This window comes from Callithrix jacchus, chromosome 1 (genome assembly GCF_049354715.1).
Source record: "Callithrix jacchus isolate 240 chromosome 1, calJac240_pri, whole genome shotgun sequence".
Lineage (NCBI taxonomy): Eukaryota > Metazoa > Chordata > Mammalia > Primates > Cebidae > Callithrix > Callithrix jacchus.
The window spans coordinates 162,432,612-162,456,127 of NC_133502.1; the positions used below are offsets into that span (position 1 = coordinate 162,432,612).

At 52.4% G+C, this 23,516-nt stretch overlaps 1 protein-coding gene and 1 long non-coding RNA gene across 10 annotated transcripts in view; one reads left to right on the forward strand and one right to left on the reverse strand.

Moving 5' to 3' along the window:
• Nucleotides 1-3,332: 3,332 nt before the first annotated feature.
• On the reverse strand, nt 3,333-14,588 carry LOC118144096 (uncharacterized). The gene is made up of 5 exons (XR_004728592.3): nt 14,472-14,588; nt 12,336-12,533; nt 11,880-11,990; nt 11,071-11,210; nt 3,333-3,934 (listed from the first exon to the last, which is right to left on the reverse strand). It is a non-coding gene; the product is annotated as an uncharacterized LOC118144096 (long non-coding RNA).
• Nucleotides 14,589-15,030: 442 nt separating this feature from the next.
• Nucleotides 15,031-23,516, forward strand: part of COL27A1 (collagen type XXVII alpha 1 chain) — a 156,373-nt gene continuing 147,887 nt past the window's right edge. For all 9 annotated transcript variants that reach the window (XR_013536080.1, XR_004728611.3, XR_004728610.3 and 6 more), the window contains exons 1-2: nt 15,031-15,225; nt 21,835-21,905. Coding sequence is in view for 6 of the 9 variants with exons in the window: in XM_035255482.3 (XP_035111373.2) it covers nt 15,164-15,225; nt 21,835-21,905 (133 nt within the window). In the remaining 3 variants the exon portion in view is untranslated. The remainder of the gene's footprint in view (nt 15,226-21,834; nt 21,906-23,516) is intronic.

The window sequence follows — 23,516 nt, forward strand, 5'->3', positions numbered from 1 at the left end:
GTTTTCCCATTTACCAAAAGCTTTTTCACTGGCCAGACTTCCAGCAAGACTGTGGAGGAGGCAAGGGAAAGATTGGAATTCTCTGCCTTATGGACCAGGAGAGAGAAGTTCAAAGATGTCAAGCAATCTGTCCGCTCAGCCAGAAAGGGGTGAGGTGAGGTTCAGCAAACAAACCAGGCTGCTTTCCATCACTCGACAGGCAGACACCCCTCCTGTGAAATTCACTCCCCACCCTGAAAGGAGGGAGCTGCCTAAGCCTGAGTTTAAATCCCAGCTCTAACACGTATGAGCTGTTGAAAGAGCTCACTGTGCCCATTCAAGCCTCAGTTTTCCCAGCTGCCATGTGGGGCTTGCGTTCCTCATCTATCCCCATGGCCTCATGAACTGGTATGAGAATAGCATTTGAGAATGGATATGAGCCCTCCTTGGAAATTGTTAAACAAGGGTCGGGGGTTCCTGATGCTAAAATGATGATGTGTTAGTGGATCTGTCTGTCCATCCAAGGGAGACAGTGTTTCAATTCCAGCTCTTGAGATAAAAATAGCTTTAAGGGAGGAGGGGGACAGCTCCCTAGGATATCTGGGCAGGATAAAAATAATCCTCAAGAACAGCTGGCTCCTTTTCTCCACTTGGTATTCACCGCAGTCTTCTGATCTCTTATTTGGTTTCCCAAGTCGACCCACCATCCCAGGCAAACAATCCTCCTTGTTCTGGGGCCAGGCGGTGGCAAATATATTCCAAGCTTTGGGAGTAGAGGCTTTGAAAGCAAGAAATATGGGTCCCATCCCAGTTCTGTTTACAACTCGCTGTGTGGCTCTAGGCAGGTCATTCTGAGTCCTCTTCCCACAGCTCTCTTCTTCCTCAGTGCAGGGCTGGCCAATAGAACTTTCTGTAAGGATGGAAACATTCTTTATCTGTATGGTACAGCACGGTAACTACCAGGGCTACTGAGTACTTCTAGGGTGGCTAATGCAACTAGGAAACTTAATTTCTATTTTTTTTTAATTTTAAGGAATTAAAATTTAAGTAGCTACATGTAACTGGTGGCTATCATATTGAACAATGCAAGCCTTTCAAATAAGGATGAGAAAAACTGCTGCCCCCTCGTCCTGGGGTGAGAAGGAGCCCTAATGTGCACACAGAGCCTGGCAGATAAGATGCTCACTGCTTCCTCACCTCCTTCTCCTCTCCTGACCCCTTCAACTGAGAATTTACAAGTGTCTTTGAGCAGAGGAATTCCCCTTTGGGGACATTCAACTCCCTGTGGAGACTGGCTGGAGAAGTGGAAGGGTGGTGGGGGAGAGGGACCCTAGGGGCTTCTGTGATGAGTAGGTTCAGAGAGCAGGGGACAAGGCCAGCTCGGAGAGGGACCAAAATGACTGCATCTGCCAACTCCGCCTCTATTTTTGGTGCTCACGGGCACCAGTGCTGGAAAGGGGCCCATCTTCGAAATTCCTTTTCTTCACATACAGTGGTTGAGAACATGGGCTGTAGAATCAGATGGTTCTAGGTTAGTGTTTCAGTTCCATCAGTTACCAGCTGTGAGACCTTGGGCAGGTTGCCAGCTTCTCTGTTTCTCATCTGTAAAAGGAGCAGAAGAATGTCTACATCTGAGGATTTTGTGAGCAATCAATGAGCTAATCTGGCAAAGCTCTTTCAGGAGGCTCCACAGATATCAAGAGCTTAAAAAACAGATGTCATGGCCAATCTTATATAAACAGAGCCTCTTAACATCCACACCCACGCAGACCAGAGTCCAGTCAGATGCCTACAATGCCTTTGATGCCACATCTCCAGACAACCTCTTTTTTGGTGGTCTTCAGGGTGAGGAAGTGACCACACACAGGAACAAGTCCTGGCACCCTCAGACGACAGACAACCCATCAAATTTCACACTTGGAAGCCATCCTGAAGTATCTAGTGCTTGGATCTCCTTTCCATTGCCCCTGCCAAATGGAAATCTCTTGAGACCCATCCAGAGACAGGAGCCCCATCACCTCCTGAGGCCTGGGAGCTCAGGGATGGCTGTCTGTCTGTGACTTCCCACCCCTGGTCCTGGTGGAGTCTCCACTTCCCAGTCTCAGTTTCCATTCATTGTTTCCCCAGGCTGGAGGTGTCTGCAGATCAGCCCTGGTCAAAATGCCTAGCACAGGACCTGGCTTCTGTGGGTTAGGGGCAGAGTCATCTTTGTTTAACTGGAAGAGTTAAAACTCTTCCTTTCGCCTCAGGCTCCAGCATGGCTTGGCCTGGCACTGTATTGTGGGGGCTGTATGGGGGTGTGGCTGATGTGAGACAGAAAAGACATCTGATCCAGTCAGTGATGTGCTGAGATTGGCTCAGACCAGCTGGCATGCCTCTTCCCAACTTTACACTTGAGGACTGAATGTTGCTAGCTCGAAATTGGCCATGATGGGCATATTTACATGATGGAAATTGGCAGATGCTAAAAATCAGGACTTTTTCACTCCCTTTTCAGAGAGTTGGCTGTTAACTAACACACCGCTATATGCAGCCTGCAGTGGGGTGGGATGAGGCAGGTATGGGGGATTGAAGAAAGGTTCCCCAGAGGAGATACTTTCTGACACTTGCAGAATACATATCTAGAAAAGGAGAAAACACATCCCCCCTACCCTGGCTAAAGAAGGAACTTAATATGCAAAGTACCAGAGGAATGGAAAATCCTGTATTTTATTGAAGAAATTGCAAGGAGCTGAGTGTAGCTGGAATGTATGATGTTGTGGAAGAAGGAAGTTTTGAGGAGGTCGCAGCATCAAATGATGCCCCTAAATTGAGCAAGATCTGGGTCTGTGCTCAAGGGAGTGGACGGCAGATCCAGCGGAGGAGGGAGGGAGCTGCTTCTGAAGTGTGCACAGCACTGGCCTAGATAAGAGAGGGCAGTGGTGAGCTAATCCATGGTTAATACTAGGGTCTCGGGGGAAAAGAGCCCTAATTAATAGCATTTGCCAATTCCTGAGGTGTAAATGCTCCCACCATGGCCTGTTTGAAGTTACCTTAGTGACATCACCAAACACCAAGTTTAGAAGAGGTGCTTATATTGAGTTTCCAACCCCCACCCTTACGAAAGATGTAAATAACTTCACTGGTATAGAAAATATAAAACATAGTAAAATAACAAGAAAGAGATGAGTTTGGGGTATTTATCACTTTTACTTTTTTTTTTTTGAGACGGAGTTTCGCTCTTGTTACCCAGGCTGGAGTGCAATGGCGCTATCTTGGCTCACCGCAACCTCCGTCTCCTGGGTTCAGGCAATTCTCCTGCCTCAGCCTCCTGAGTAGCTGGGATAACAGGCATGCACCACCATGCCCAGCTAATTTTTTGTATTTTTAGTAGAGATGGGTTTTCACCATGTTGACCAGGATGGGCTCGATCTTTTGACCTCGTGATCCACCTGCCTCGGCCTCCCAAAGTGCTGGGATTACAGGAGTGAGCCACCGAGCCCAGCCCCTATCACTTTTACTTTTAATATAACTCACCTAATTGGAAGTTTATACAATTAAAATTTTAATAATGGCTTAACAGCAGCTCACACAATTCTTGAAAATTCAGCTGTCTGTTCTCATTAGCTTTTTCCAGGTTTCTCCCCCCCCCACCCCCGACGAGAAGGGATTTTTGGTCTATTTCTCTGGAAGTGGTGGGGGCTCCCAGATTCCCAGGCTTCGTTTTCCTAACCTGAGGGACAAGAGCAGGTTTATCACAAAGTCCCAAGGATCTGACAGATCCAAGACTCTGGGTGGCTTCCTGGCACAAGGCGGTGGTCCCCAGGACACCAAAGTTAAGAGCAAATGATTCTCAGAGAGATTTTCATCCAGGAAAAAGAACAGTCCGCTGCCAGCGCTGGCATATTTCATGTCCTCATCAGCTGTTCACTTCAAGAATGCTGTTTTATTCAGAAGCCACTGGCACCTAAACCATCTGAGAAAATAATAATAACAAGAGTAGTAATAAATAAACCTCCATTTATTTTACTTTTTCCGGGCACTAGCCACTGTTCTACGTGCTTTATACACATTAACTCACTTCATACTCAAATCCTAGGCGCGATGTAGATGTTACTATTAAAATACCAATGGAAAATATTAGGGTGCTGTTATTATCACAACTGAAAAGGTACAAAGAGTTAAACAGCACACCCAAAACCACAGAGCCAGAGCTCAACACTGGGGTTTACACCAGGTAGCCTGCTGTTAGCTACTATCAACACGAACCACAAGGGCGGCAACTAGAGGAGACCCCATTAGCTTGAGGGGCACGTTGTGCCATGATCAGCTGCATTTGCCCTGAGAGCTCACCTCCCAGGGACTGGTGAAGTTGGGAGAAATGGATAATCACCACGGACGTGCATGTCAGTTCCCCCAATTTCAGAGGTGAGGAAAAGGCTCAGAGAGGTAAAGGGAGTCTGCTTCCCAAGGTCCTGAGGCTAATATAAGGTGGTGCTGTGTGTCAATTTGGCGGCACCCTGCAACCAGCCTCAGGCATGGGTTTCATATGAAATCATAACCCTTCCTGGATATCTAGATAGGTGAGACCCCAAATAAGAATCTGGTTGAAAAAAATGCAGAAAATAGGGGGAAAATACCCCTCAATGAATACATTACCCACTCCAAGAGCGAGAGGAGTGGTATCACCTATCTCTGGTCACCTGATCACCTATTAGAGCATTTGTTGTCATCTCCTTTTTTTTTTTCTTTTTGAGACAGTCTCACTCTGTCGCCGGGCTGGAGTGCTGTGGTGTGATCTCAGCTCAAGGCAACCTCCACCTCCCAGGTTCAAGTGATTTTCATGGCGTGGGCCACCACGCCCAACAAATTTTTGTATTTTCAGTAGAGACAGTGTTTCACCATGTTGGCCAGGATGGTCTTGATCTCTTGACCTTGTGATCCACCCGCCTCAGCCTCCCAAAGTGCTGGGATTATAGGCATAAGCCACCGCACCCAGCCTATCTCCCTTTTTAAAAAAAATTAAAAAAAATATTTTGAGATGGAGACTTGTGCTGTTACCCAAGCTGGAATGCAGTGGTGTGATCTTGGCTGACTGCAATCTCTGCCTTCTGGGCTCAAGCGATTCTCCTGCCTCAGCCTCCTGAGTAGCTGGGACTATAGGCATGCACCATCATGCCTGGCTGATTTTTGTATTTTTAGTAGAGATGGGGTTTTGTCATGTTGGCCAGGCTGGTCTCGAACTTCTGACCTTAAGTGATCCACCTGCCTCGGCCTCCCAAAGTGCTGGGATTACGGGCGTGAGCCACTGCATCCAGCCTGTCATCTCCCTTTTGCTTGTGCAAATGCCTGAGGCTGTGGTAGGATTGTGCCCTAAGAATAGCCATTTGGGCTCATAAACAAAGGAGAAACATATTCAATAAGCGTTAATCCAGATAGACTAAAAGGGTAGATGATACCTAATAGGGGCTCCACTCAGGGGAACAAAACTTTACTGCACCAGAGGAGGCACATGAGAAAATCCTAGGGGTTCCTCATGGTCATCAGATTAGTGTGAATATTGCGGTGTGGTTGCCAAAAAGCTAACATGCCCTCAGGTTGGATTAACAGGAGCATAGATTATATATGGGAGGAGGTGATAGTCTTGCTGAACTCTGTGCTAGCCAGATGCCACCCAAACCCGTGAGCTTTGTTGTGGTCACTTGGCTGTAGTTGAGTACTGACTGCAATGCCCTTGGAGGAGACCATGACGGAAGACATAAAAGGGGTACCAGATGAGGACTGATTGGAGGAAATGAGAATGCTGGGCCTGGAAAAAGGATGGCTTGTGAGGAAGACAGGGTTGTTACTTTCAGGGTGATTTCAGCCAGAGTCAGGCTTCAGCTGATTCCAGAACTGCAATTCTCAATAGTCACTGTGAAAGGAGCTTTAGCACGTTGACACTTGGAGATGCATCTGAAGAACTCTTTGCAGAAGTGGCTTCTTGGATTGGGAGGCATAGTGGGGTGTGTGTGTGTGGGTGTGTGGGTGTGTGTGTGTGTGTGTGTGTCTCCTCTGTCCTCATTTTGTGACAAGCGGAAGTATCCAACTTTTCCTGGAACTACCTGCAGGCAGTAATGTATCACATTGCATGGTCTGGGCATGGGGTAAGGAGGTAGCCAAGATCTTGGAGATCAGATTGCCGCTGGAGGAGGGAGAATGATGTCCCTCTAAAACAGCTAACTCTCCAGTGTGGCTGACGCCAGATTTGCCACATAGGAGTTGACTGACCACATCATGGAACCAACCAGACATTGACCTGGAGGAATTTTCAGCTCTGAAATTCACTTGGTGGTTCCATCACCACTGACTGGTTACTACTCCTTGCGTTGTAAAGAGAACTCATCCCCTGTGCATGCGTGCACGCAGCGCACACACACAGACACAGACACGAATGTTCATATGTTGTAATGAACACTGGACTTAGGGCCACAGTTCTAGTCCCAGTTTTGTTACCTTGCTGCTGGCTGGAGTTGGGCAAGACCCTTCTTTCCGGATTTGGTTTATTTGTCTCTAAATCAGAGATGTAGATATCTGTCATGTCAACCTGATGGGGTTGTTGCATGGAACCCCAAAGTACTAAATGTGACATTGTTTTGGCTATGAATGGAGGAGGGGACTGTTACTGTCATTGTCATTGTGATCCCCTGATCTGTCTGGTACAGACCAAAGTTCTTGTTCCTTTGATACATAAGCTAGGATGCTTTCAGCTGCTAGTGAAGGAGGACCCAACTAAAAGTGGCGTCAACAATGAGGGACACTGTTGTTTTGAGAAAGATCAGTCCAGCAGTGCCTATTTCAGCATCTCAGTAATGTCTTTAAGAATCCCTACCTCCCTTCCCCCCCCGCCACCCTCTTTCTCTCTTTCTTTCTTTCTCTTTTTGACAGAGTTTTGCTCTTGTTGCCCAGGCTGGAGTGCAATGGCACAATCTCAGCTCACCACAACCTCTTCCTCTCGTGTTCAAGCGATTCTCCTGCCTCAGCCTCCCGAGTAACTGGGATTACAGGCATGTGTCACCATACTCTGCTAATTTTGTATTTTTAGTAGAGGTGGGGTTTCTCCATATTGGTCAGGCTGGTCTCGAACTCCTGACCACAGGTGATCCACCTGCCTTGGCATCCCAAAGTGCTGAGATTGCAGGTGTAAGCCACTGTACCCAGCTTTTTTTTTAAGATGGAGTCTTGCTCTGTTGCCTAGGCTGGAGTGCAGTGGCGCAATCTCATTTCCCGAGTTCAAGCAATTCTCCTGCCTCAGCCTCTTGGGTAGCTGGGATTACAGGTGCCCACCACCATGCCCAGCTAATTTTTGTATTTTTATAGATACGGAGTTTCATTGCGTTGGCCAGGCTGGTCTCGAGCTCCTGACCTCAAGTGATCCACCTGCCTTGGCCTCCCAAAGTGCTGGGAGGCATGAGCCACCGCGCCTGGTCAGGATCCCGTTCTTTCTGCCTTTCCTCTTGGCCACCCTCAGTTTGTTGGCTGTGGACCTATGGCTTGTCATCTCACAGTGGCAAGATGACTGCAGCCTCTCCACAAAGCACAACCGCATCCCACAAAGTCCAATGGGGAGAAAGGGACAGGTCGCTGGTCTGTGTCCTCTTGTAAAAGTGGGGAAAACTTTCTCAGAAGACCCCAGCTGATGCAATTCTTCTCATATCTCAGTGGCCCAAAATGTATGTTCATGTCCAGGCCACTCACTGGCCAGAGGAAGAACATCACAGTTTGGGGTTTGGGAGGGACACAGTCTCCACTGAAGGACGAAGAGGTTGGATGTAGATGGAACTCTGTTAGCAAGGACCCAACAACGGTGTCTGCCTCTGTGGATGTCCTGAGATGATGGTCAACCTGTCCCCAGTTCTGCCTCTCTTCCCCTCCTCCCTCCTTCCCTGATTCTTCCCTCCCTTCTTTCCTTTTCCATCTAAGACTTACTGAGGGGGTCTATGGAGACAAGACACAGCCGGCCGGGTGCAGTGGCTCATGCCTGTAATCCCAGCACTTTTGGAGGCCGAGGTGGGCAGATCAGGATGTCAAGAGATCGAGACTCTCCTGGCCAACATGGGGAAACCCCGTCTCCACTAAAAAAAATACAAAAATTACCTGGGTATGGTGGTGCATCCTGTAGTCCCAGCTACTTGGGAAGCTGAGGCAAGAGAATTGCTTGAACCTGGGAGGTGGAGGTTGCACTAAACTGAGATCACACCATTGTACTCCAGCCTGGCAACAGAAGGAGAATCCATCTCAAAAAAAAAAAAAAAAAGACAGAGCCAAAGCCGTGCAGGGCCCTTGTTGCATAGGTGTGTGATGTACCAGGCAGGATAGGGGCTGGCATGGCAGAGCCCATACTCCAGTGAAAAAGAGCTGGAAGGGCATTCCAAGCAGAGGGGGCTACAGAAGCCAAGGCCTGAAACTATCAATTGCCTCCATCCCCACCCTAGGCTGCTGGGGGTGGCCCAGAACTCCTCACTCATGGCTTGTTTGGGATAGCCAGTGGTTCTGGACACATTACTGGGGAGCGGCCAGAGACCTTAGCTTGCCACAGTGCTCACATCTGGAAAATGGATCTAATGCTTCCAAGGATGACTAACTGTGTCAAGGTTGGAGAGACAGGTTTGACCCTCTGCAGTTAGCACAAAGAGGGGAGGCCCTGCTTCTCCACACCAGCCCCGTTAACTCTGTGTGACTTTGAGAAAACCATGAACCCTGTTTCCGAGACTCAGTTTCTCCACCTGTAAAATGAGGAACTCTTTTTTTTTTTTTAAATGGAGCCTCGCTCTGTTGCCTAGGCTGGAGTGCAGTGGCGCGATCTCATCTCCTGAGTTCAAGCCATTCTCCGTAGGCACTTGGCCTAGCCCTTGGGAAATAAACCCAGAGAGAGGAAGAGGCAGAAGGTCCCAGAAGGTGGGAGCATGTGCCTAGCAGGTGCTGGCTGCTAGCCTTGAACTTCCTTGACCTCTGCTTTATTCCTTCTGGTAGAGTGATTGTTTTTGGAATTTTGGCGGCCACCAGGCCACAGTGACATGGTCCTGTAGGCAGAGCCCAGGCCCTAGGAGACCATGGCCATGAGGACAGCCAGCACTGGCTCCAGCGTTGGGGCCTACTCTGGGGAGAGAAATGGGCCGGCATTGCCTTGCAGGGATAAGGGAGACACCATGAGAATCTGCCTCCCTCTCCAGCCTTGAGTTCAATTCAACTCATTTTACTAAAATGCTTTGTCCTGGGTGCTGGGAACACAGCCATGAGCAGGTAGGCAGAGCAGCCCCTGCCCTCAGGGAATGTATGGTCTACATTTAACCAAGGAATTATGGGAATTAAAAGTCAGTGGGGAGGCAGGGCATGGTGGCTTATGCCTGTAATCCCAGTATTTTGGGAGGCCAAGGTGGGCAGATCACCTGAGGTCAGGAGTTCAAGACCAGCTTAATCAACATAGCAAAACCTCGTCTCTACTGAAAATATAGAATTAGCCAGGTATGATACCACATGCCTGTAATCCCAGCTACTCGGGAGGCTGAGGCAGGAGAATCACTTGAATCTGGGAGGCAGAGGTTGCGGTGAGCTGAGATCACCCCATTGCACTCCAGCCTGGGCAACAAGAGCAAAACTTGGTCGCAAAAAAAAAAAAAGTGGGGACCCATCCCTGCCTTCCCCGGTTCTTCCACTGAACATGACTCACTTCTCATTTCTTTCTTTCCTGCTTAACCATCACATCCTCAGAGAGTGTGATTATCTAAATAAAATAGCCCCGCTCATTCTCCCACTCCACTCTGCTTAGAGGTCTTCAGAGCACTCTATGACCTGACGTCATAGAACAGATTTGTGTATTTTCTGCTCCTCTGTTAAGACAGAGGCTTTGTGTTATGTTCTTCAGTATATCTGCAGCACCTAAAATTGGGTCTTCCATGTGCATTGGGTCTGCACATGCCCAACAAATATCTGTTGGTGGGTGAGGGTCATCGTGGAGGAGAGGGAGGAGGTGGCAGGGGGAATTCCCCTGGTCTAATCTGCTGGATTTACATTCATTCATGTTTTCATTCAGGCGTTCATTCCATCATTCGCTCAGCACTTGTGGAGAACATCCTGTGTGCCAGGCATTGTGCTTGGTGCTGTTGTCAGATGATAAACATGTCTGTCCAGCAGGGACCACAGCTTATATTTGCCAGAGGCCAGCTCAGGGGCTGATGAGTGATGGCATCTCCCTACCAGGTAAAGAATGACTCCATGGTTAGACATGAATTGTGCAGGGAATTGGAAAGACTGGAGGACTCTAGATCTTCTCCTAGTGGGAGGACCCTGGTTCTCCTCCAGGTTCTGCAGTACTGCTTAAACAAGCTTGATTTGAGGCGGGACTTTCTGACCTGCATTTTTTTGTCTGTCTTTCTTTTTGCTGGCCTCCTTCCTCAGACCATAGCACTTCTAGAGCAGAAAACCCAGCCTGGTGCACAGTGGGTCCTCAGAAGCAGCTTGGTGGGTAAATGGATGCGGATTGATACTTGGGGTGGTATGCAACCTCTGTCTCGCAGGTTAAGACTTCCTCTAGGGCCACGTGTGCAGGCTTATGCCTGTAATCCCAGCACTTTGGGAGGCTGAAGCAGGAGGATTGCTGGAGCCCAGGAGTTTAAGACCAGCATGGGCAACAAAGTGAGACTGTCTCTATTAAAATGGAAGAAAAAAAAAAGACTTCATGTAGTGGTTCATTCATAAACATTTTGCGAGCACCTACTGTGTGCCCACCATTGAAGCTATTGCAACCAACAGCTTCTCCCAAGACAGATGCACCATAGAGACCAATGGGTCCATGGCTGAGCTGCTTGAGCAGGGGGCAAACCATGTGTGTGGTCCCTAAAAGTCCCTCCCAGGCCAGGAATTCCCATCCTGAGGCATCTACAGAGGCCTGGCAGCCCCTGTCCACCTGGTTCCCAGGCTTACTGCCTTCTGCCTCATAGAAATGGGTCCCTTAGGGCTGTTTGGTGATTGCCCTGTCCCCTCTGCAGGGTGGGCAGTGGCTTAGTGTCTTCCACATTCAATGTCCATCAGAACTGTTCATGCCCAGTCACTGGCTCTGTGCCAGGAACCTACCTGGCAGAAAGACTGGGTGTGAGGAGACAGCAGAGGCAGGATACAAGGTCCTTCCTTGGAATTCTTCCCAGCATCCATGCCTCCTCTTCCCAGCTGATCATGAACTCCCGGAAGGCCGTGAGCCTCATTTCCCTCCCAACCTAGCAAAAATGCATTTAGCCCTCAGTATTCATTTACAGAATTGAATTTCCTGTTGAATAACAGTCTCATGCCTCCAAGCTCAGGGCCCACACGGATCCTCATGTCTGATGCACCTATTACAGACGAGCAAAGTGAGGCTCTGAGAGGGGTGCCCTCAATCTTTTTGGGTGCTCATGGGTTTCTCATGGATCTTTTGGAGTGCCCTCAGTGAAGCAGGGTTCCCTGGCACTAAGCCTTGCCTATTCAGATTTGTGAGTGACACCAAGGCCTTTGGAAAGGCCTTGGTGCTTAGCCACTGATCTGCTGCCTGACCCCTCAGGAAATGCAGTCCCTTGCCCGGAAATGGCTTTGTGTACAGTGAGTTGTGTGGTATCACACACACAAAACAGTGGAGAGAGCTGGACAGTTTCTCCACTGGGCCTCACCTCCTCAATCCTCCTTCAAAATCTACCTGAAATCCACCTCTATCCTCTTGGCCTTTTTGTAACTCTTTCACCGGAGATGTCCTTCTCCCCCGTGGCTGCACATTTATCCAGCACATCTTTTAGGATCCAAATGCCACCTCCTCCTGGGAGCCTTCCTTGGTTTCTTTCCATCCCTTAATCAGCTTTGCAATTCAATTGGTCTACATCTCATTGGCAGCATTTATCACATTCTCCTTATGTTACCTTTATGCAGTTGCAGGGGGTTCTCCATGACACAGTGATGTCTGGTGTCTCCCATCCAGAATCTCTTCCCTAACCGAAGTTGCCATGCATGTCTGCCCACATTACAAATGCCTGCATGACCAGAAGGCAGGACCATTTTTGTGCCTGTCACCACAGTGGCAGACCCTTCCACCCCCATCCCTGCCCCAGAGTCTGGTACAGGGGTTTGCTTGAGCATATATTGTATCCCAGACTCCATGTGTTGGGCTGGGTGTGGGGAGACAGAGATAGATCTGCCAATGACAGTGCCATGCCACGTGTGCTGCAATCTGGGTGTGGGGCACAGCAGCTAACCAGAGTCAGGTGAGCTCTAGGCTGCCCCTAGAAGAACAATGAGGTGTGAACAGGCAGAAATGGGGCAAGGGAAGAACGTGGGAGGAAACAGTATGGACAAAGCGTCGAAGTAGCCAAGCTTACCTGAGCCTGGGTGCAGGAATTGGAGAGGCTGGAGCTCAGGAGGCAGGATCTGAAGCTGGGGTGGCTGGGGAGGATCTGCACAGAACCCCTTAAAGGCTAACATTTGGATCCTCATGACAAGATGCAGAAGTTTGGAGTTAGGCTACCTGGGTTCAAATCCTGCCTCCACCACCTACCAGTTAATGTCAGCTTTCCCATCTGTAAATGGAACGTAACAGACCTCTCTTAAACCCTAGCCCTGTGTGGGTCAGGGTCTGGACTAGGGCATGGCACATGCAGAGATGCAGCATACCAGGAGACGCCAAGAAAACTCAACAATGAGGTCAATTGCCCAAAGCAGTACCCCCGAACGCCTAAGTAATCAAGATATTTTTTGATGCAATACTTTTCAAAGTATCAAAATTAATGCAAAACCCCACGATGAACAAAATATATAAAATGTAAATAAAGACAGGGTCTTCATGGTACTAAGTATGCAATTAAAAAAACATTAGTTATGATTGAAGAGGGCGTTCTCAGCCTTAGGGGGCCGTGGACTTCTGAAGCCTGGAGGAAAGCCTGTGGCCCCTCTCCCTTGAAGAATGCACAAGCATGCTCAATTTGTGCACAGTTTGGGGGTCTTCCTGTACTCCCTGGGGTTCAGGCAGATGGAAGTTAAGAACTCTGGCTCAACACGGGGGTGCGGGGGTGGCAGAGGTGGTTCCACACGCCAGCCAGCAGCCTGCCGGTTCCCCAGTCCCACGACGAGCCTCCCTCCTGGCAGCCATGGGTGCTCTGCCCTCTGCAGGAAGCAGCGCACAGCTATGCAGCTCCCCCCACCCCCCTACCTCCCCTCTCTCGGCTTGGGACTTTTCCTAAAGTTTGTTGAAACCAGACACCTTGCTCGACCGAGCCCGCGTGCAGCTACGGTTTAAAAGGCCGCCTTCAGCGCCCCCTCCCCGCCCCCAGCGGAGACTTCAAAAGGCCCGGCGGGCGCCGCGGCCCCAGCACCTATGAGCCGCCCCCCGCTCTCGGAGCCCGCGCCGGAGTCCGTGGACGCAGAGCGGCCGAAGTTCGAGTGCAGGCGGACCGGGCCGGCGGCGCAGTCCCGCGCGCCCATGCCCCTCCCGGTGCCGCTGCGCTCCGCGCGTCCGCGCAGCGTTTAGGGAAGGGGACCTCGCCCCCCCCACGCCCCCGCGCCCACGGCTGCGGGGACCCATGAATACAAATGCCGTTAGGCGCCGGAGGAAGGACCGACCGGCCAGCCTCGCACTTAGGGACCCAGTAAGTGCCTGAAGGCTCCTGGAGCGCGGCGGGTGTTGGTGTCCGTGTGTGTATGTGTGTGTGCGCGCGCGCGCGTGTAAAGGTGTACGCGTATGGGGAGGTGGGTACACGCGTGGGGAGTGAATGGGTGTGTGCACATGTGCGGTGGGCACTCTCGGAGAGCTCTGTGCAAGTGAGGGTGTGCGCCCGTGAGTGTTTGCACCTGGGGTGTGTACACGTGTGGAGGCTATATGGCCAGGATAGTGTGCATTTGCGGGTGTGTAAGCATCCGTGTGCATGCGTCTTTGAGTGTGGAGTCTCAGCGTGCGCCTGAGCCCAGATCTGAGGATGCGTTATTGTGTGAACCTAGGTGCGTGGCTGTCCCTGCATGTGACCCGGCGTAAGAGTGTGTCTGAGTTTGGGGAAAGCCTGGATACGTGCGGGAGTGTGCACCGGTGAAAAAGTGTGACTTTGCCTGTGACGAGTGGCAAGAGGTGGTAGTGGCGGCGGGTCCCAGGGCTGGACTGAGGTTGTGAGAATGTGCCTGGGGATCAAGGTGTGCCTCTTTAGCTCCAGTGTGGGATCCGAGGGAGTTTATGTCGGTTCTGGGGAGGTGCGCGGGTCCGGGGGCGGGGAGCGGGTAGGATCCAATCTCTGACAGAAGGGAGAGGGTGGCAAACTTTCAACAAGCCACCCTTTATGCTCTCCACAGCGCTCCTAGTATGGGAGCGTAACCTTTTGGTGGGCGGTGGGGGCCAGTATACTGGTTGTCGTGGGAGTCTGGACACCAAGTCCTGGACCCAGCCCTGTCCCTGGAACTGCGGGTTTCTTCCAGGAGTGGAATCTGTCCCTCCTCTCTACCCTAACCCCCCATTGGAGGACCCCCAGCCTCACCAGTCAGAAGTTCCTAATTTCAGAACGCCGATCAAATCGTCGTGAAGCCCTGGGCAGCCCCTTCCTCTCTGTGAATCTGCTTCCCCATCTTTACCAGGAGGAGGGGGCGGGTGTCCCAGCGGGGCTGCAGTGGGCCAGCTGAGGCTGTATCCTAGGCTGCGGCCGGCAGGGGGCAGCAGGGGGCAGCAGAGGGCGGCCCAGCGCGGGGAGGAGGGAAGGTGGAGAGCCACCGCGGGCCGAGACTTTAAATCGCCTTCATTTCCCCCAAATCCTTCCTTTTCCTCTCCTCCCCCAGGCCGGCGGGGAGGCAGCTTCCACCGCCCTCCGCGTGCCCTCACCCGGCCTTGCTCTGCCTCCAGGGACCGCCAGCAGCCCGCCTCCAAAAGTTTGATCATCTCTCTCTCTCTCTCTTTTTCTTGCTTCTTCTTCCTTTTTGGTGGAAGCAGAAAAGGAGCGAGGCAGGGGCGAGCGCGGCGCCCGGACTCCTGGGACCATGGGCCTGGCACGGGCGCCTGCGGGGCCCCAGCCGCGCTGCCTGCCTGCTCGGGCGCCCCTGGGCGCGGGGCTGCGCTGGGGGCGCGGGGGCCGCGCGCTCTGAGCCGGCCTGGCGCGGCGGGGCGGGGGGCTGGCGGCCCCATGGGGCGCGCCCACACTTGCCCCCCGGGCTCGGGAGCATGAAGTAGGGGCCTGCCATGGGAGCGGGATCGGCGCGGGGGGACCGAGGCACAGCGGCGGCGGCGGCGGCGCGCGGGGGGTGAGTACGAGCTCGGGGACGCCCCTTCCCCAGCTTCCTGCTGCTCCAATCTCGGGGAGGGCTGGGGTTCCCCGCCACGCGGTCGCTTCCAGCGGAACGTCAGCTTCCTGTCCCTTCCTGCGCCACAGCGAGGCTGGACGCCAAGGGTTAATAGGGGCTGCGCCCCCGGCCGGGCGAGAGTTGGCGAGCGCTGGCTGCCCTGCCGCGCCTGGCCCGGCTGCCCAGCTGCTCGATCCCGTTGGGGCGGGGGCAGAGCTAGCCCGGGGGTCGTGGGTGAGGGTGGGTGGTGGCGCCTGGAGCGGCCGGCGGGGTGCAGAGGGGGGCTTTTTGGATGCTTGGGGGATGAGGGGGTTCTCCGTTTGGGGCCGTCTCGGTGTGTTCCGGTGTCTCGGTGTCTGCAGGTCCCAAGCCTGTACGTCTCGGTTTCTATCTGTTCTTGTGAAATTGTCTGCAAGTTTCTAGGTCACCAGGTCTCGGGTTCTGCTCCTGTCTCCGTGTCTGTGTGGCTCTGCACGTCCCCGCATTTCTGGAGATCTCCCCGTGTGTGTGAGTCGGCCTAGGTCTGTGTTTCCTGCTTCTCGGTTCCTGTCCCTTTCACGTGTGTAAGAGAGAGAGTGAGAGCCAGCATGTCAGAGCAGAAAGGGCACTGGGCTATCACTGTGCAGAACCGCTCAGTGTACAGAAGGGGAGACAGGGCCAGAGAGGGGCAGGGACTCTTTCAGGAGCGGCTGCGCGGGGATGGGGCCCAGAGGCTGGGATTCCCAGCTTGTGGAGTAGGAGTTGTAAGAGTGAGCCTGTGCTGGAGCCGGCGCAGCGTGTGGGTGGGTGTGGGAGCCAGCAGCATGCAAGCAGCCCCTTGGGGCCCAGTGGACGGAGCTCCTCTTTTTCCATCCTGCCCCCGGGACTCCAGGACACTCCCCAGAAGCTGTCAGGGCTGTAGCTGGGCCCTGCCCCCTCTGAGCAAGAGTTGGGGGATGACACCCCCTCCTTTCTTCCCCGTGTCTTGGAAAAAGCTGGCTGGTTAAGATTCCCCGGCCCCCCACCCCCTCACCGCAAAACACACACACAGACACACACACACACGTGGGGCAGCAGTGAGCACACCGCTGACTCATTTTCTCCGGAAGACCCTGCGCCAGGGCAGATGCCCCAGCAGTTGGGCAGAAAAGTGGTGCCAGGCGAGCACCCCATGGTAGGGCCCAAGCTTTGGGCAATGGGCAGTCACACTGCTTGGAGGCCCAGTCCCCACCTTCCCTTGCCTCCCTCCCATCACCTTGCCCTGCATTGTGCGTGCTCTGGCCCCAGCATGCCTTCCAGCTTTGCTCCTGGACCCCTCTGGCCAGACCAGACTCCCTGTCATGTCTCTGGACACATCCCTGGCCTCTACTTCCTTCTCTTTCCTCCCTGTACCCAGAACATTCTCCCTCTCCTGTGCCTCCACCCACCCTGCCAGCCTTCAGCAGCCAGCAGCCTCCCGGTGGTCTCTGTCCCTTCTGAGCACACTCCCCCTGTATTTTTGCTCCTCCCTCTTGATACCCACATGCCTGGCTTGGCTGTGCAGAATACCATATCCACTGGTGGTAGGGGACGGCTGCGAGACACTCATGGAATCATGTCGGTGGGGGGCAGGTGGCAACGCAGGAGGGGCACAAGCCTTGCCGCAGACAGGCTCAAGTTTGAATTCGAATTCTCTTGGGTGAGCTACTCTGCTGCCTGTTTTTCTCTTCCACAGAATGGGCACCTTCATTCCCAGCTGGCTGGGTTTTGTGAGGATGAACAGGACCATGCTTGTAAAAGCCTTAGAACAGGGCCTGGCATGTAGTAAGTGCTCAATAAACAGCAGCTGGTATTTGTATTACTCCCTTCATGTTGAATGGGTGTGTGAGTCAATGGGAAAGTTCTGGGCTGCAACCATCCAGATGATGACCTGTCTGTGTTCCCATGGAGGAGGCAGAAGCTGTGAAGAAAGTCCAGGCGTAGCCATCTGGGCACAGGGGGTCTGGCCCGTCCATGGAGGCAGGTGGGACAGGTCTCCGCCCCTCTTGCTGTGCTGTAGTTCCAGCTAGCTCCCTTTTCAGCTTTTACCCCATGGGTGAACAGCCTAGTGTCCGTAGGGCCGCTTTGCTTATGTGTTTTGTGTCCTGGGTCTCAGCTCAGAGCCCTCAGTGACTGTTCAAGCTGGTGTGGGTTTCCGAGATCCTGTGTGTTTCCAGGTAGTAAGGATGGAAGAAAAACTATTCAAATAGGCTGCCGGTCCTGGCAGTGTAGTTACTCAGGAGCAGCCCCATTTGGTGCACTGGCGGAAGGCCTTCTGCAGGGCATAGGAACACCTGGGCTTCCTCCTTGGAGGGCTGTGTGGCCAGATGACGTTTCCAAGGCTCCCTCCCTCACGGCTCCCGTTTCGGCTGCCTCCTGGCCTCCCTGGCCGCTGTGCTCTGCTCTTCCTGACATTCTGGAGCCCTGGGTTCGCAGAGCCAAGGCCCACAAGGCAAGTGGTGAAAACAGAAGTCTGGAAGAACCAAGCCCTGAGCCAGCACCGGCTAAACATGATTAGCAGGAGCCTAAACAGGATTGGAACGGGAGCAAAAGAATCGGCAGGGCCTCCCTCTGAGAGCCAACTTTCCAGGCCTGCAGCTTACTTAGATGGCGCGTCGGCTACATCTCTGCTCCTGCTGCTGAAGCCTGGGGCTCCGGCCTCTGGCAAGTAGGAAGCCCCTGCTAGTCTGCAATTTCTGTTTCATGGAGGCAAGTTCAATGAAAAGGACTCGCTGTTAAGTCATGACTTGCAGCACTGTGTGATTTTGGGCAGGTAACTTTCCCTCTCTGGCCCTCAATTACCCAACTTTTCAAAGAAGGGAGAGAGAGGACTAGAATCTGACCCCTAGATGATCTTAAATGACCTTCTCCTACTCTGACATGCTCTATACTTGGGAAGTTTATGGGTCAAGGGCACACAGAATCCATCTCCAAGAGGGTCAGCTGCGTTTGTCAAGGAGAATGAATGGAGGTTGAATACCTTTGTTAACAGGCCTTCAGGGCTGAAATCAGGGCTGAAATCCTCAAGTTGGAAGCCACGGTGTCAGGAAGATTAATTGAAGAGAAGCTTCTGATTCCAAGTCTCCCAGGAGTCTTCCTTCTCCTGACTTTCAGGGATGACAAAGAGTTCCCCTCATTTACCCTCTAATACTCTGTGGAGTCATCACTTTGGTACAGCTGCAGCCAGGAAAATCGAATGAGAAGGACATGTGTGGTTCTAGTACTTTCTCTTCCCCACCTCGTTCTCTTCCCTACCTCACCATTCTTTTCTTTTCTTTTTTTTGGTGGGGGGACGGATTCTTGTTCTGTTGCTGGTGGGCAGTGGTGCGATCTTGGCTCACTGCAGCCTCAGCCTCCCGGTTTCCAGCTATTCTCCTGCCTCAGCCTCCCAAGTAGCTGGGACTACAGGCACGCGCCACCATGCACAGCTAATTTTTTGTGTTTTAGTAGAGATGGGGTTTCACCATGTTGGCCAGGATGGTCTCAATCTCCTGACCTTGTGATTCACCCACCTCAGCCTCCCAAAGTGCTGGGATTACAGGCGTGAGCCACAGCGCCTGGCCCCCACCTTGCCTTTCTTTATCAGTTTGGGAAACTTCCTGGGAAGGGTGGATGAGACATAGTCCAATGAAGGACTCAAGGAGAGTGGGCAGGTGCCAGACAAGGGCCAGGAAGAGAGGGGATGGAGGGAGATGGAGCAGAAATTGGTGGGGTTACAGGAATGCAGGAAGGAAAGGGGTAGTCTCTCTTGAGGAAGCAATCACAGGAAAAATGAGTTCTAAGTTTGGGAACAGCTGAATGACAGAAAGTACAGTCAACCTCTTTATAGCAGGGCTTCTCAGAGCCTTTGATATACAGCTGTGCTCTCGGGATTGTCAAGACTGGGATGCAGGGGACAGCTCTTCCCTCATGTATCTGGCCAGTTTCCTAGAAAGCATGTCCCTGGTGGATGTGGGAAATAGTACTAAAGAGTTATCATCCCAGATGCTGCCCGGGATGGAAGTACCTGCCTTCCCTGAGCCTCGGAGTTCTCCATTTGTCTAATTAAACAAAGCTGCCTTTCATTTCTTTCCAGGGCTGTTGCTATTGCCATTTGCTTCCAGTGAGCAATCATGCCAGAAGGGTTGGCCCTGCCCTTCTCCCCAGGCAACCCCAGGGCAGCTTGACACTCTGACCTTTAGTCGTTGTCCATGGTGAGCAGGGGGCCTGGCCCCATGCAAAAGGCATTCTCACAACAGTGGCAGCAGATTGGAGAGGACGAAGAGGAAGGACCAAGGATTATCTAGGAGCAATTCTGGAAAAAGAGCAGGAGAATTGAGGCTTTGGGAAGACACTTTTTAAAGTCTAGAGTCCTGTAATACCAGGTAATATTCATTCATCTTGTAAGAATATCCTGGATACTTTCTGTGTGCCTGCCAGGGGCTGGAAATAGAAGTGTGGACATGGCCGACATGGTGGCACATGCCTGTAATCTCAGCTACTCGGGAGGCTAAGGTGGGAGGATAGCATGAACCCAGGAGTTCAAGTCTAGCCTGGGCAACACTGTGAGACTCTGCCTCAAAAACAAAACAAACAAAGGAAAAAGATGGACTAAGGCAGGTATCCTTGCCCTTTAGAGACTTAGTCCAGACAGGGAAATAGAACAGACGGTGACCACACAGGTGATGGCTACCGAGGCGTGTGCTGTGAGCTGCAGGAGGTGGTATGTCTCCACACCCAGGCTGGGATCTCATGGGTGTGTAGGAACTGGCCAGGCAAAGGAATAGTGTCTACATGATGGGAGCAGCATGTGCAAAGGCCCAGAGCTGGGGAAGGCATTCAGGGACCATCACTGGCACCTGAGTGCTGTTTCAGCTGCTTTACCTTATGCTGCAAGTAACTGAAGACCCAATTCGAAATAGTTTAAATGATAAGGGGGGTTATTCCCATGTCAAGAGGCCTCAAGGAAGAGCAGTACTAGGGCTAGTTAATTCAGCATCTCAACACTGTCATCAGACACCCACTGTTTTTCCATTCTGCATCTCATGTACTCATGGGACTTGTTACCTCATGTGCACAAAATGGCTGCAGCAGCACCAAGCAGTATGTCCTTACTCAACAACGTATAGAGGCTCGAAGAAGACCTTCTCTGTCCCTTTGAAATGCTTTCCCAGGGTCCCTAATAGGCATCCCTCACCTCTCATTGGCACAGTTGGGTCATATATGCATGCCTAAATCAGTCACTGGGATGGCAAGTGGAATTCTCAGGATCAGCTTGGATTTATCCAGATTCAGGTAGGATCCTCTAAGTCCATGCCTACGTGAGCAAGCAGGAAGGAGGGATATCTGTGGATATGTAATCACCAGTGTCTTTCCCTGTGCCCACAGTGACAGAAGCTGTTGTCTCAGGTGCCCAGGGAGTCTGGGAAGAACGTGGGGTTCCAGTTATCAACCCTGGCAGACAGGTTTCCTAGATTACGTGATTCCACAGAATCACACCATCCTAGCTTTCTTCTTGGAAATTGTGTCCCAGCCTTAGTCCTCACCACCCTCCTGGCGCTGCTATCTTCCTGCATCCTGGCTGTCTCTGGCCACGTGCCGCCCTCCCCTCTGCCTGCCTGGGGATCAGATACCCCCGCTGGCTTCAGGTGTCGCTGGTGGCTGCTCCCACAGGAAGGTGATATTGGATCTTTGCCTTTGCCCATCTTGGCAAGAGCCATGGAGCAGAGCTTTAACCCTTCCTGGCTGCTCCAGAGTGTAGGGACAGCGTGGACTGTCTAGGGGAGTATTTTTGTGGCTGGCACTAGACTGGGCCCTTAACATGTGTAAGCTTATTGAATTCTCATGCCCAGCCTGCAAGATAGGGAATATCAGCCAATGTTGCAGAAGATGAGACAGGCTCAGAGAGGCTGAGAGACTCATTCAGGGTCACACAGCTGATAAGTGACAGGGCCAGGTTTGCACCTGGGTCTAACTCCCCCTCGTCCCCTCTGTTTTCTTTCTCCCACTTCCCATCAGGATAAAGCCAAGTCTGGAGCTGCCGTCGCATAGCACTGGTCCTGGTGAAGAGGTCTTCTCTCTCCTGCCCTGTGTGGGGATTGGTCTTCCAAGCATACCGCCTGGTCTTCCTGCTGACCTTTCACCCCTGGCTCTCCTGCCCATTGGTTGGGTCTGGGGAAGGGTCTCAAGATCATGAGGCTGTAGTACAGATTGGGAGACTGAGGCCCAGAGAAGCAGAGGGGCTGGCCCCTGGTTGCCCAGTGAATCAGCATTGGATTTTGAGATGGATCCTAGATGTTCCAGTGCCCAGGGCAGGGCTTCCTGTGTGCTGCTTCCTACCCACTGACCCTGGTGAATCCATCTGTGCAAAGCGAGGTTGTGTTTGTCCATGTAAGCAGGTCCTCCCTGAGAGGCTGTGCCTGGAGGCTGGGAAGTGTGGGCTGCTGCTCCTAGAGCCTGCACTTGGCCTCCTGCCTCCCGTGGGCAGGACTGGGGTGAGACTGGGACTGGTGTCCACTCCCGGCTCCCCCGGCTGGATCCGGGCCTGAGGGGTGGAAGCTGATGCCGCCTCTGCTTGTGTCTCCTGGTCTCTAGGGGGTTTCTCTTCTCCTGGATCTTAGTCTCGTTTGCCTGTCACCTGGCCTCCACCCAAGGAGCTCCTGAAGGTAATTCTCTCTTCTCTTTGTCCAGGGGGAGACAAAGGAGAACGGAAAGGGCTTGAGAACTCAGGGGTAGGAGACGACCATGCCCTTTATTGGAACTCAGTGCCTCAGTTTTCCCATCAGTAGAATGGAGATGATCATTGGCAAATCTTCTTTAAGCTTGAAAGCAGCACTATTGAAGTTTTTGTAAAGGGAAGGAAGTTTTTGTAAAAGGAAGGACTCAGTGCAGAAATGTGGAAGGGTGATGCTTGTGTTCCTTTCTGGGGCAAATGTGAGTAAGTTACCCTGGTTCAATAAGCCTCAGTTGGTCCCCGTCCGTCCCATGAGTGCTCTAAGAGCTGCTAGAAAAAGCATGAAGCATGAATTGTCATGGCCCAAGCCTGCGATCCCATCCCCGCCTTCTTGTGAGATTCTGCTGTTCCCTCCTATCCTGGAGGAGCTGTCCAGAGGGCCAGGGTGGCGGTGGGCTGGCTCCACGTCTGCCCAGGGAAACTGAAACCTCTCCCAGATCTGTTTGTCAAGCAGCCACATGCCGCTGAAAATAGCCGCCCTTCCCCCTCCTTCACGCTCAGCCTGTGTGCTGGGGCAGGCAGTCCCACACGCCGAGAGTCCCTGTGGCCTGACCTGGCCACTCAGCCAGGATTGGGCCCCTGGGAGGGCAGGGCTGTGCCCGGAAGAGACTTCTGCTGCCCAGAAGTTTTGTGCAAATGTCATATTTTCCAAGCTTGCTGTTTCCCCCACGAAGTAGGTGAACAGCTGTCCAGAGTCCTGAGTCAGGCACAGGGGTGGGGGGTTGGGGAGAGGCTGGAGCTGCGTGGAGCGGGTTTATGTAATAAAGGGATCTTGCGGGTGCCAGCTGGCAGGATCCTTCTATCTTGGCATTGGACTGAATTTATTCTCCTGTCCCCCATCTCTTCACCCTTAGTGGGATTCTGGATGTGTCTCCACCCTGCTTTCCAACGAGCCTGGGAGGCCCCAGCCAGTATAGCATCATGGCTGAGCACAAAGACCCTGGGGTCAGGTGGCCTGGGTTCAAACCTTGGCTGTGCCTTTTTCAAGCTGCAAGTGATTCCCTCTGAGTCTTCTGAGCCCCGTCTATAAAATGAGAATAATAAAGAGTACACTCTCCATAGATGGTTGAGAGAATCACGTGAGGTCATGCCTGTAAAGTTCTTGGTATATAGTCAGTGCTCCGTAAATATTCGTTTTTCTTATTGGTGTTAATCAGTTACCTGAAAAGTTTAGGCAAGAACAGCCCTTTCTTGTGCCCTGCAGGACCCACAGTGGTCAGACACTCATGACAGCTCTGCGCTGGTCACCTTTGCCAGGTGTCAGGGTTTGGGGATTCGCCCTTTAGCTGCAGCTGGAGACTGGCCAGTTGTTGGTTTAGAAACCCCCCCAGTGGATAGGGGAAGCCTCGCCCATGCTGCCTGGCCCAGCCAATTGTAAGTCTCCTTGGGTGAGTGCAGGTTGGCCCTAAATTTCATGTGTGGGGAGGGATGTGAGTAGACCTGAAGGGCCCTCCAGGGGTTGTTGAGACGGGACTAGAGGAAGGGCCAGGTGGCTTCCTGCCCTTACGTCTTCCCCAACCAAATGGCTCCTCCCATTCTAAGT